Genomic DNA, 13,025 nt, shown 5'->3' with positions numbered 1-13,025 from the left:
GCTTTGTAGAAACATGTCAAATGAAACTGATGAGAGTTACTATTTACAGCAGAAAAGAGATTTCTGTAACTATAGATTTAGGTTTAAAAGGCTAAATGGTGAAAACAATTTTTAGTAATTCATGCTGCTTTGTAGAAACATGTCAAATGAAACTGATGAGATTTAAGTATCTTGGGTTTAGTCTGGTCATCATAGTAAGTTATTTGTAATACAGATGTGGTTCTGGAACCAATTGTGTCAGGAGATATGTGAAAACAGAACAAATACATGATCCATGCTAAACATTTAGTAACGTGATTATACTAACTCCCCTGAGCAGACCTTCTGAATTACTGGAAGATTTCATGGGAACAAATTTGAGAATATACCAGGGAACTGAGGGTTAAAATGTAATAATTACATTATTTAATCTTTATATAATTTCTACTTTGATATAGAGACTTATTTTCTAAACATCTGTACTAATATGAAAATGTTCAAACTGACATTCATGTTTTCTTATATGATATAGCTGCTGTCATATGTTATTAATAACAGATTTTTTTAGAAATGCTATGCCTTTGAATTTTGGTTGAAAATGGAACGTGATTTTGACATTTTTTTCTTTTACATTGAATGGTTTATAAAAGTTAATCTTCCCGAGACGTTTTAGTGCTGAAAGATGAATTCTTTATTTTGTGCATTTTTATCAGGAAGCTGGATTTTTCAGATTTTCCAGAGCTGTAGTTTTTAGATGTTAAGACCATTTCAGAAAAGTCTCTTGGGAAATACCTGTATTATATTTAACAATTACATGTTGGCTACAGCACATGCTGTACTGTGTTGTGATCAGGATATGTCAAAGGATTATTCATCTGGACTCCAGGAAGTTATTGTCAGCAAGGAAATTAAGGGCAAAAAAATAAAAATAATATTTGAATGCCTTAACTCTCTATTTTCTTTAACTTAGGGATGCAGACTTGTTCCTGTTAGACACAAGAAAGGCTCAAGCATCTGATGTGGGCTGGTTTGTGTTTGACATTACTGTGACCAGCAATCACTGGGTGATTAATCCACAGAACAATCTGGGCTTGCAACTCTGCGCTGAAACTGGGGACGGTAAGATAATAACTGTAGATTAAAATTCATCTGTGCTCGTCAGCTCTTCCTAGGAATCTTTTCTGGACAGGTGTTTTTTTGACTTGACTTGTTGACAATTCTCCGAGAGTTTAGAAGCAAAGAATACAAGTCTTATCTTGCCACAGCTATAGTCTGTAAACTTTCTATTATTCTTAATTCTGTAGAATATGGCAATTATAAAGCCAACTGAATCAAATTAAACAAATTTGGGGATAAAAGCTTCTACATACAAAATGGAGTTCCATTTTAATGTTCTCCCACTGATGATTACATTCAGGAAACTCAAGCATATTTGCAGAATTTTTGTTTTAGAAAGTTTCTAAAGAACTTTATACCATGGAGGAAGGTATTAAAAAACCTCAGGACAGTTCAGGATGTGTCTCATAGCCTTTGGTACTGATGTTCAAGAAAACTTCACAAAAGGGTAATGTGGCAATTAGTTTTCTATATTTTTTTTAAAATATATTGAAATTGTTTAAAATTTTGCAATATTGAAAATTTTAATTAGTTGAAAATTAGAAAGAACAGTCAGAGCTGTGGGGGTTTTGGTATAAATTTACTGGGCCACTACATTATTCACAGCTATGCTTTTCATTAAAAAGTGAAAATGCATCTCAATGCAAAATAATATTTTTAGAAGAAATGTTCTTTACTTAGACTTCTTTAAAACTAATAAAAAGAGACTTATATACTGTTTTTTCTGTGATGGTTCACTTAATCCATCCTACTTTACAAGCAAACTTTCAGATTTAGCTCTTTCTTGTCAAAAAGCTTTTTATGTCAGAGGTCAAGGGTTCTATGATGCCAGTTAATCTAAACCTTAGCTGACATAATGTTAATGAGTAGCAGAAGAAACCCTGGTGTAAGGATTAATATTTTTTTCTCCTTTCTTTGTTCTGGCTAGATTTTCTCATTGTTTTTGATCTGAATTCTCCCTCAGGCTCAGCTGGGCTGTGAACAAAGCCTCTCATACTTTTTCACCAAGTGTTCTGGCTGCCAGAGAGTTATGCAAAAACTGTCCTCCTTTAGGCATGATGCTTGAAAAGGGAGTTGGCAGGCTGAACCAGAGCAGACGACTATTTCACCTAATATTGCCTATATGGTTGGAGTACAGTCAGTGGAAAAGGGAGGCAGCAATGCGAAGTAGACCACGTTTTTATTGCATTCAACCAGTCTTCAAAGGCACCACACCTGAACTCGGGCTGTATGAGGAGTGGCTCTTTTAGATGGCCTGGTTTTGTGAAGCCATTTTTAAGGCCTTAAAATTCTGGGGAGGTGACACCTCCGTCAGGCATCCAAATTAGGTGGACTGGCTTCTGGCCAGCTTTCCTGCTCCAGAATAAACTCCATCCTTGACTTTTTTTCCAGGAGTTTCAAATACAGAAATTCTTGAAAATTAAATATCCATGAAAGGCATTCATTAAGAAGCCCTGGAACCAGCAATTTGTTGGTTCTAGCCTCAAAATTTTATCTGTTCAGTAAACAGCAGGAAAGTTTGTATGGGTAAAAGGAAACCTTTAGGTTAATACACTGAAGAAATTGTAAAATAATAGTTTATGTAAATATTTCCCCTGTCATACTCCCAAGATCAGAAAGGTGATAGGTAATTTTCTATTTTCAATTCCAAAGCCACAAGCAGCTTTACCTTCTGCACCTCACTTATTTGAATTTCTCAACACAGCTGCTTGGGTGAGGAGGGAATTCCCCTCTTCTCTCACTTTCTGTTCCCTTTTCAGTTTATTCATGCAAAAAGAGTGCCCTTCTAGGGACTAAAGTTTTCAAAACTGTAGGGAAGACCTGTGCTACACCACTTCAGCTTAGTATAAGGAAAACCATCCTTTCATGCACTTACAATTTTGCTCTTAAGGCTTTGATTATTTTTATTGGGTTGCTGTTACTTCTGGAAGCTATTAGAAACACCAGCAGTTGAATGACACGTTTGTGTACAGATGGAACATGAATTTTTATACATGACTCAGTGTATAGTGGACTCAGTTTGTAACCCAGAGAACCCCACCCACCTTCCCTCCAACCAGTTTTCTATGAAACCTCAGAGACTGGTTTAAATCAACCAGAAAACCTTCTCCTGGCACAAGTGAACTTTAGGTTATACAGGTCTCCATGTCTCCAGCTGTCTATTGAGTTTACGGGAGGTAGAGGAGTTCTGTCCCATAACTGGAGAGACATTTATGATAAGACCTGATCCATTAACCTTTCTATTGCAACAGACCATTAAACTAAATGGGATTCTGTTAAATCAGAGGATCCCTGTTTGAGGTATTCAGGTGCTGCACTGGGGCCATGGATAACCACATCTGTAAATACACACTAATTTTTAGATTTATTCATACAGCACCTTTAAAATGGGATGCCAATAATTACTGAGACTCTGGAGTGCTACTATATTGTTATGATTAACATTAAGAGTAACCTTTCTTGCAGTTATCTTTCAGTGACTTTTTAGGCAATTACTTGTGTAGTTATATTTCTCTGGTGATCTCTGAAGATGGTGCATAAATAATAATAAAGTCTACATGAGGAATAAAAAAAATGTAACTGTTTAATATAACAGTGTGATAAAAACAACTTTGGAAGAATGTCTGGTTGTTGTAATTCACATTTTTCTCCCTTTGAAAATTCTGAAAAAGTACAAAAAGCCACATGACATTGGAATGTTTTCTTTTTTTCTTTAAGACAGTATTTGGTATCATACATCTCATTTTAGCATGAAATGTGGACTTTTACTCTTAATGGGACATTTTATTTTGAACAGTAAGAATAAAGGTTTGCATGACACATATGGAAGCTGTCAACATATAATGCACTGTTTCCCTGGGGCTGTGGTAAATTAAGGATCAGGTTTTTTTGATTCTCTTTTTAAATGTCTCCTCAACATTCTGCAGCACCCCTTTTGGCTGATTCCCTCCTTCTGACACCAAAATTCTCTGTGGTGTTTAAAATGAGAGGTGATCATTTTCACACTGATGGTAGTGTAGGTGTTAGATGAATTGCAGCATAAAATTAATGTAGATGCAGAAACATTACAAAAAGCTCCATGCAATGTTTTTCCTGTATATATACCATATGTCTCCTTAAAATGTTCCAGTGAATCAGCACCTTTGTATTAACATATAATATTTATATAATTGCAAGTTAGCAACGGTTTGAACATCACTTTTACTAGAGGAGTATAAATAGCTGCAAGGGTATTCCTTTTTCTGTTTATATCATTGCTGAAGAGAATCTAGTGCTGTCTACAGTAAATGGGTGAGGGAGATAACATGTAATGATGACTATTGATCCACAGAATAAAACAGATTCCAAACATACAACTGTCAATACAACATCCTAGGTAGCCTCCACATCCATGTAGTTTTGTGCCTTTTCTTAGACTGCTGCAGCTCTCAGTTATTTTCCATCCACTTGCACATCAGAGTGGAAGAAACTGGTGGTAACTTTGAAAAGCCCAAGCTGATTAACGTGATTTCTGCTACCACACAGTCCTGTGGAAGGTGTTTTGGGGCTTTCCTGCTGTTTGAGGTGGGCAGGCAGTAGGAATTCTCAGATCCCCAGCTCTGACTCTTACTTCAGGTATTTTTTTTTCCTCAGAGCAAAGGGAAACTTGAAATAAATAGGTTCCTTGATCGAAGTGAACCCTGGGGAAGGCCATTTCACTCTCCAGCACATATTTGTGTACACTCTGACATGTGTGCTCTGGAAGGGGGTTTGGTGTTTCAAACCTACATGCTGCAGAAAAGATTGGTGAGGTCCTTCTCCATCAATGATTGGGGAAGCATTAAGAGAAACACTTTCTTTTTTAGTCTCTCCTCCTTTCAGCTTGGGCCTTACAAGGTCCCTTTTTCCTACAAAGCCTTCAGAGAGGTAGCATGGACACATTCTCTATGTTACATGGGGTGACTAGCTTGCTTTCAACCCCTAGCAACCTGACAGCATCCTGGCTTCTCCAGGGAGTTGGCTGCATACTTGACACTGGCCTTGGCCTCACCTTTAGAAAACTAAATGTTATCAATCTCATCCCAAGGTTGCCCTCCATCAACCTTGGCACCTAACTTAGATGACGCTGGTAGCCATTAGGTACTCTGGAGGATGCTGCTGGCTTGTTACATTTAAGTCTCTTGGTGGATCTGGTATTTACAAGGCAAAGTATCAGAAGTGAGTTCACCTCCATTAGTGTCCTTACAGTGGGGGAATTTAGGATATATATATTTATATTGATGTATATATATGGACTTTGGCAGGCAATAGCTCTGCCTAAATTCTGAGCCATCTGGAAGCCATATAGCCATGTTAGCACAGCACTGAACCCGAGCTAATATATCCTGCCCCTCAGCAGGTTTTATTAGCTTGGGCTCAAGCACTGCCTAAGTACAGCTACATGAGTTCTGGTTCAGAGCTGACTTTGGCCAAAGTTACACTAGTAAATTAAATGTGCTCAGGAATACTGTGGTGTGAAATGAGCTGGAGGGATGACTTTCTCAGTCTTCAAAACAGGGTAACCCCATGGCAGCTGCCCCTCTGGGAGAGGTCCCTGCAGCACTGCCTTGGGTGCTGGGGACTCTGCGGTGGAGCTGGCATAGAGTGTAAGTTCATGAGAGGCACCCTCCCACCCTGAGCAGAGCAGATGATCCAGCTCCAGCATCTGGGAGTGCTCCTGGGCACTCTTTAATTTTCTCAGATAGGTGTAACCCCTGTTTCCAGCTGGGTCAGAAATACAGTCAGCGTTTTCTTGTGTCTGCTTGTAGCATGAACATACCCTTTGTTAGTAAGGGCACACTTACTTTAAGCAGGAGGGTTAAGGAGCTGAGATGGGCTCCTGCCCCTTCACCTGCCACCACTGCATACTGGTGCATACTTGTCCTAGCTATACAGCTATGCAACTCCCCCCGCATCCCGCTCCCCGATATAGACCGATATTTTAGAGATAATGGCATTTGTCTTCCATTTGATTCAGAAGGCTTTTATACATTTTATTCTTTGGTGGATGACCAATTAGTTTAATCTCTTCTTGTTTTACTGTCTTCCCAAATACATTTTAACTGTGCAGAAAAGCCCTAGGACTCCCACAGAACATTCACAGTTTAAGCACATTAAATTGAAAGGATAAATTAAGTACTTAGCAAGCATATTTGTGTATGATTACAACTAATTTTCTGTGTAAGCACACACGGTACTGCCACACTATACAGCATACCATGCTTCCTAACATGTTCCCAAGTGCTTTCTTCAAGAGTTTTATGAATACTAAAATCACCACAAAAAGATACTCAAAGTGCCTTCAACTAAACTGATTAAAAGCAACGAAATGTAAGATTTTAAAAACAAAAGCTGAATTTTTAGTTTTGACTAAAGATGTGAAGCCTAGGAAATGCAGAGCAGATCACCCAAGATGATCCATTTTTCAGAACCCTTTAAAGCCTCCAGGGATCAGAAGAGTTAATAAAACACATGAAGTCTGTTTCAAAAGGATATTTTATGTTGATGCAGATAAATGTGTCCACCAAAGGAAAAGTCTGCATAACAGTTTATATAGATGATACAACAGAGACAGTATAAAATACTTCAGAGTGTGTAGGATGTCTTATATATAGACCATCACACTTGTGTTAGGTATTCTCTTCTTGTTGGTTTTTTTTTGGTTTGTTTGGGTTTTTTTTTAGTGAGCCTTCATTTATGCTTTTGTAGCCAAACTCTGCCTCAGTTCTTTTGTTTCTGTGAAGTCCCATTGCTCTCAAGAGGACTGTTCAGGCATGAGAAACCACACAAGTTTCTATCTAATTTTGAAAACTACTTTGTGAGCTTTCAGACTCAGAGCGTCAGGACAGTTTTTGCTCAAATATTAAATATTATTCAACCTTGCATACTCAGGATCTTTCTCCAAAAGGGCTTTCTGAATCCTTATTTCAGATATCACTCCCCACAAGCACGAAACCATAGGTGTGGCATCAGAAATTTTTTTTCCCAGCAAACTAGAAATGAATTCTCAGCATCACTGAAGTTTTTACTTTGATCTACAAATATATAACATTATTACCAAAATAACTACTGTGACCTAGCAGTAGTGGTTAATCTGCAAAAAGTGTTTTGTGGCTTGTTGAACACTTTTGAAAGTAAATAAGTACTTGTTTTTCATAACAAAATGAGTGGTTTGCTGCACTTCGATGACTCAGGACAAAATAATGGATCTTGGAATCACTCATTGTCCTGTGTTGCCAGTGTAAATCTGGCCAAGATGCATAATGGCTGAAAGCTCTTGCAAAATTGGTGTCTGCTCAATGCGTTACATAAAATATATACTGCCTGAGGAGAGACAGCCAAGTCACAAATCTTACCACTGTCATTGGCATCCATGCTGGCTATCTCAGAAGAAGTCAGCTTTCTGAATGTCATGAAAAACGAGGCTATGTCTCCAGGTCAGGACTGTGAGACATACTGTTACTGAAAACTTGAAGGGATTCTTGCATTTCCATTTGGAGCAGCTGGGGGGAGGAAATGAACTTTTAAGATGGACCTTGATCAGTTAATGAAAAAAATTGTATGCTATGACTGCATGTGACAGCAGAAAAGCAGACATAGTGACACAACAAACAGCTCTGCAGCTATCACCCTGACTGTTAATTCCTATTTTGTAGGTTAAAAAAAAAAAAAAAAAAAAAAAAAAAAATCATCAGGATTGTTGAGGTAGGACATTTTTATAAGCTGAACTTCACAGTTATTTTTGCAGCAGCAATTCCTTTATTACAAGGGGACAGAACACGAAAAGGCAAATAATATTCATTCAGTTCAGTCAGTCAAACCAGCACTTCCATACAAGCTCTTATGCAAACTGCTAAGGGCACTTCGCTATCAAACAGAATAAAAGCCAAAAAAAGTTTAAATGCCAAGTCAAACAAATACATCTTGCCAAAGACTCAAAATCATATGAATAAGGACTCAGGAGTTCAGCAGATTTGGAACATAATGCTTTAAGTCTTAGTCTCCAAATATACCTGTCAATATGGAGAAGAGATAATAAATTATCATAGCAGAACTAAGAAACACATGTCCGAATGTGAAGATTACAAAGGCTCTGGACTGCCCCTGCACAGAGTAAGGCTGTCTGTTTTGCTTATTTGTTTTTTATAGGTGTAGGGGCAATTGCACCGGCCAGGTTCAGTGGAGCAAGCACTAGCTGACTGCTGGTTTTTTGCACTTTCTTCTTGTTTTCTTCTAAAATCTGAAGAAAAGTCTCTGAAATCCTCAGAATTAAAGATATGACGGAAGGATAAAAACAAACCCACTTTTCAGAATGCTTGCCCACATTCAGTCTTGTTCAGAGATACTCAAGAGAAGCAGAGACACACACCTTGCTGTTTTGGTTTTACCAGTTTCATGCGGGTGAAGCTCCCAGGGAAGGTGTAGTTAAGCAGGTCAGCCTGAGTCATTCAGCTGATTTTAGAAAATACTGTTCTAATATACCAGTATGGAACAACTGTGTGCTGGAGAGGCCTGGATTTTCGGTTGTCATGGAAACCAAGAGTTTTCTAAATGCTTACAAGAAATGATAGACTAAAACTACTTACTAACTGAAGCCCACGAGTATTTCTTGCTGCAAAGGCCAATTTAGGTTAGGGTAAGATTTTTCTTACTGTATTCTGAAATCCACACTGTGGACAAAGGTGAGGACTACCTAATGAGACCACAGCACATGGATGGAGCTACTGCTGTGGCAGAAAGCTTGATGCATTTCAGAGGCCAAATACTTTGAAATGCCTCCTGTTCAGGAAGGGGCAAAGCTTTGTCCTCTTAGACTGTAGGAAATCTCCCACACGTGCACTTTTTTTTTTTTTTTTTAATAAAGGATAATAGAAGCTCTGTAAATGCAAACTTTCTTTCATACAGAAGGAACCTAAAATGGAGACAACATATGTGGTTTGAATTTCCAAACAAAACAGTTCAGAGATAGTCCTCAGAAGAAATGCAGCGTCTCAAGGGCAGTGTATATTTTGATTGCTTAGTCTTCTGAAAGTTGCAGTTAAACTAAGGTATATGATAAACCAAGACAGGAAAGTTTAATGATGAACCCACAGAAGTCAATAAAAGTTTTCCTGTTGACTGCGCTAGAAGCAGATCCAGTGCATATACCATTCATGAATTGAACAAATGGGTCCTAAAAATCAGGTTGGGTGCTTGAAAGATCAAACAAATACAGGAATATAGTCACCTAAGCTGTTTCTGTGTGTAAAAAGGCTGTGGGTTACAGCATTAATTTTTTATAGTATATCTCTATACCCTGAATAACTAAATAAGCCTTAACTTGTGGAATCTTAATAGCCATCTCATTGCTGAAGTCTAAAGGAAATCCAGAGGAAACTTAATAATATTAAAAGTTATTTTAAAGGGAGTTCACATTGGTTTGAAGGATATTTTGCTTCTCACACAATATCCACCATTGTAAATTCAGAGGACCTAGATTTAAATTCAGAAAACCTCCACACGTCTTTACAGCCCTCAGTATATACAATTAATAGTATTCTTAAAATGTCTACCAGTAAGGTATTAATCTTTTACAGATAAAATTAAAATTCGGAAAGTCATTGGAAGAAAAAATAAAGAAAAAAAGTAAAAATATTCCCTCTAGAAATGAAGGGAAACTTGGAACTTTGTGGTAAGAGACTGGTTTGTCCATGTTGCAATGAATAGAGAAAAGTCTGTACAGTTTTTCATATCTGACTTGCAACAGAAGATTGAAACACATAGAAATTAATGTTACTGAATTATTTAATAGTAACTCAAACACATGAAAAGAAGAATTAAAGAAACACAAGTCTAAAAAGGCATTTAAAATGAAATCAGAAGCTTCAACAAATATATTTTTCCCTTGCAGTCAAAAAAGTAATTATCAAAATTGTTCAGAATATGTTGCCAATTACTCTGCTCCATAACTGCTAACTTTCTCAGTTCTTCTCTTGCCTTTGCTGGGCTCTCTGTCACTGGAAACATCTTAAACCAATTTAAAGTGCTACACCTGAATAAACATGTTGTAAAAGTGTTTATGTATTGAAGTGGGTCAGTTCAAGGTATGGTATTTGGCTGGAACTTCTAATTTCTCTTTTTACTGCAAAAGGGCTGCCAGAAGGAGGAAGTCTGAGCTGAATTAATACATTTGTTACCGTGGAAGTAGAATGGAAACTACTTTAACCACAAATCAAACTGCCTCTTTCATTTACGCCAGTGATAGAGTTTTTATAAGAAATATAGACTCTGGCATACAGCCACTGTAAGTTTGTGTTTGAAAAGGAAACCTATATGCTTATTTCTATAAGGTTTACTCTTATGCTTATTTGCAAGTTCTTTTTCAGGATGATTAAGTTAACAGTATTATACATTTGTGAGGCAGATGCTCCTTTGTCGCCTGGGTAGCAAACTTTTCCAGTCGGTTTAGAAGAATCCCCAGGCGCCCTGATGCTGCACAGCTCACATGGTGCCTATGCCCGTACCCTCCTGTTTAAAGGACCTCTGTGTCCCCCACCCAGCACAGCTGCACAGCTTCACATGACACTGTCTCATTTTCTGACGGTTGAAGGGCTCTGCATAATACACGTATGCACAAAAGTGTTTATGCTGCCAAAATAAATTCTGTTAAGAGCAAGGGTTTATTTGCTAAAATGTCACTGATGCAGTTTCAGTGACTTGTTTTGCTTTCTTTTCTTTTAGTGAGGTTTAGATCCTATAATATAGTGAGGTTACCACACAGCTCTGACTGAACAAATATTTTAAAGAAATATGCACATCCCCTGGGAACAGAACCAGCGTCAATAATGTACATATTTCAAACTCTGTTCTCTTGAATGACTGAATGCCTTCCTATCTTTACTAGTGAACGAACATCAGTTTGAGTAACACCGCACAATATTTATTTTTAAAGCAGAAGTGTATTTATTATCTACACCTCTAATTGCTACCGATCTGCTTTGGGGATATAAGGTTCCACATCTCACACTCAAGTGATGCAAAAATTAGCTGACTGCATTACATTATCCTTTCTGTAGTCTATAGACTTTAGTGGGGCTCATTTATTTTTCCGTTCTATAGATGTGTACCTAAGACTGAATTAAAATATATGTGTAATGAATAAATTATATAGTTCACAGAGACTGAAATTTTATTCAATGACAAACTACCTGTAAAGCTGTTGAAACTTTTGTAAATTGATGAATTTTTTGTCTTTTAAGTTCTGTTTAACAAAATGCATTTAGGATTCTTAATCACATAAATTCAGGGTTATGGGCAAAATCCTTGCCATGCTTCAGTCAGCAGTTGAACTCCACGGCTTCAGGAGGGGCAGAAGTTCACCTTTTAACATACAATTCCCATTACTTTATAGGTCGAAGTATCAATGTTAAATCTGCTGGCCTAATTGGAAGACATGGGCCTCAGTCAAAGCAACCATTCATGGTTGCATTCTTCAAGGCAAGTGAAGTGCTTTTCCGTTCTGTCCGAGCAGCCAATAATAAAAGGAAAAATCAGAACCGCAACAAATCCAGTAGTCATCCGGAGTCTTCTAGGATGCCAAGTGTTGGGGGTAAGATGAAGCTATGATTTACTAGCCTGTTTATCAGACTTATGGGCACCTGCTCGAGCGCAGTAGTCACAGCAAGATTTGCTCACTGTCTGAACTGTCAGAAGCTGTGTTCCCCCTCCATTTCCACCTGCCCCTCTAGCTTTGTTTAAACCTCTTATGTTATGTTGGCCCTCAGTATGATCTACCTTCTGTGAGTCAGGTCACTTATATGTATCGTGGGCTCCTGGAGGGTGAAATGACCAAGCAGCTTTGGAAAGGCTGTATCTGAGCTTGAAGCTAGTCCTACATAGAAGGCAACTGGATGAGGTCTTTGCTATGCATGACAAAAGAGTAGAGAGAGTAGAGACAAGGGTTACGCACCAGCTGCTTGTCTAGGAAGCCTCAGCAAAAGGTAGTGTTTGAACTCTTATTTAACTGCCTATCAGCTGAAGAGGCCAAAATGTAACACAAAAAAATTGAATATTGGAAATGAGGAAGCTTGACCAATCTGTGAAAGCCTAAACTGTTTGTGAGTTCAGATCAGCTGATGTGTACTGATGTAAATACACTGCGTTTCCTTGAATGGAGTGAATTCCATCCCTTATTTACCTGAAAGGTACTGACAATAGTGCATGTGAAAATGTTAGTCCCATTAGAGCCTGGAATAAATTTTGCTCCAGTTCTTTCCTGAGGTGCTCATTTCAGCTCGAGGCACAAAGTCACTTCCTAAATATTGTCACTTTTGAACAAAAATTTCTATTTTTCAGGGACAGGGTGTGCAATTGTATCTTTCTAAAAGCATGGCAGATCTAGTACCAGCACAGCAAAATCTCAATATAGATGCTATTCTTAAGCCCCATGGATGTCTACAAGTAAGAAAATTAGTAATTAGTGGAAAGTATTCAGCTCTGGAGTGGAACTCATCTGTTTGAGGAGAACTGTTATGAGCATTAAGCATTACTTATACCTATCTCAGAACCTTGACAGCAGCAGATTAGAGACCTTTAATGGATAAGCCTTTCCCTGATCTTATGCACAAGGATGAAATTTTTCCTTAAAAACTACAGACTGCTATTGAGTTGCTAAAGAAATAAAAAAAAATTAATAACTTACCTTTCTAAATTTATTTAAAGTTTACCTGGTAATCTACTGGAATAAAATCCCATTTTAAGGTTAAAAGTCAGTATTAGAACCTATCTGGAAAAAAAAAAAAAAAAAAAAAAGGGGGGGTTAATGGGTTAATCCACAGCAGTAATTATTACTGCTTCAGTCGTGGGCTCATTTTTATTTGTATATGATGTACAGGTAGAAAAAATACTGCGCTATTTCTCTAGTTTCCATTGAG

The 13,025-nt window shown here is 37.7% G+C and overlaps 1 protein-coding gene across 2 annotated transcripts in view; it reads left to right on the top strand.

The window, feature by feature from the left end:
• BMP5 (bone morphogenetic protein 5) overlaps positions 1-13,025 on the top strand; it is a 62,012-nt gene that overhangs the window by 33,245 nt on the left and 15,742 nt on the right. For both annotated transcript variants that reach the window (XM_027787843.2, XM_005238117.4), the window contains 2 exons: positions 950-1,098; positions 11,504-11,701. In XM_027787843.2, the coding sequence (XP_027643644.1) occupies positions 950-1,098; positions 11,504-11,701 (347 nt within the window). The remainder of the gene's footprint in view (positions 1-949; positions 1,099-11,503; positions 11,702-13,025) is intronic.

Source organism: Falco peregrinus, chromosome 7 (assembly GCF_023634155.1).
Source record: "Falco peregrinus isolate bFalPer1 chromosome 7, bFalPer1.pri, whole genome shotgun sequence".
NCBI lineage: Eukaryota > Metazoa > Chordata > Aves > Falconiformes > Falconidae > Falco > Falco peregrinus.
Note: the sequence above shows the minus strand (reverse complement) of the source record. Positions and strands in the feature narration are given on the sequence as shown.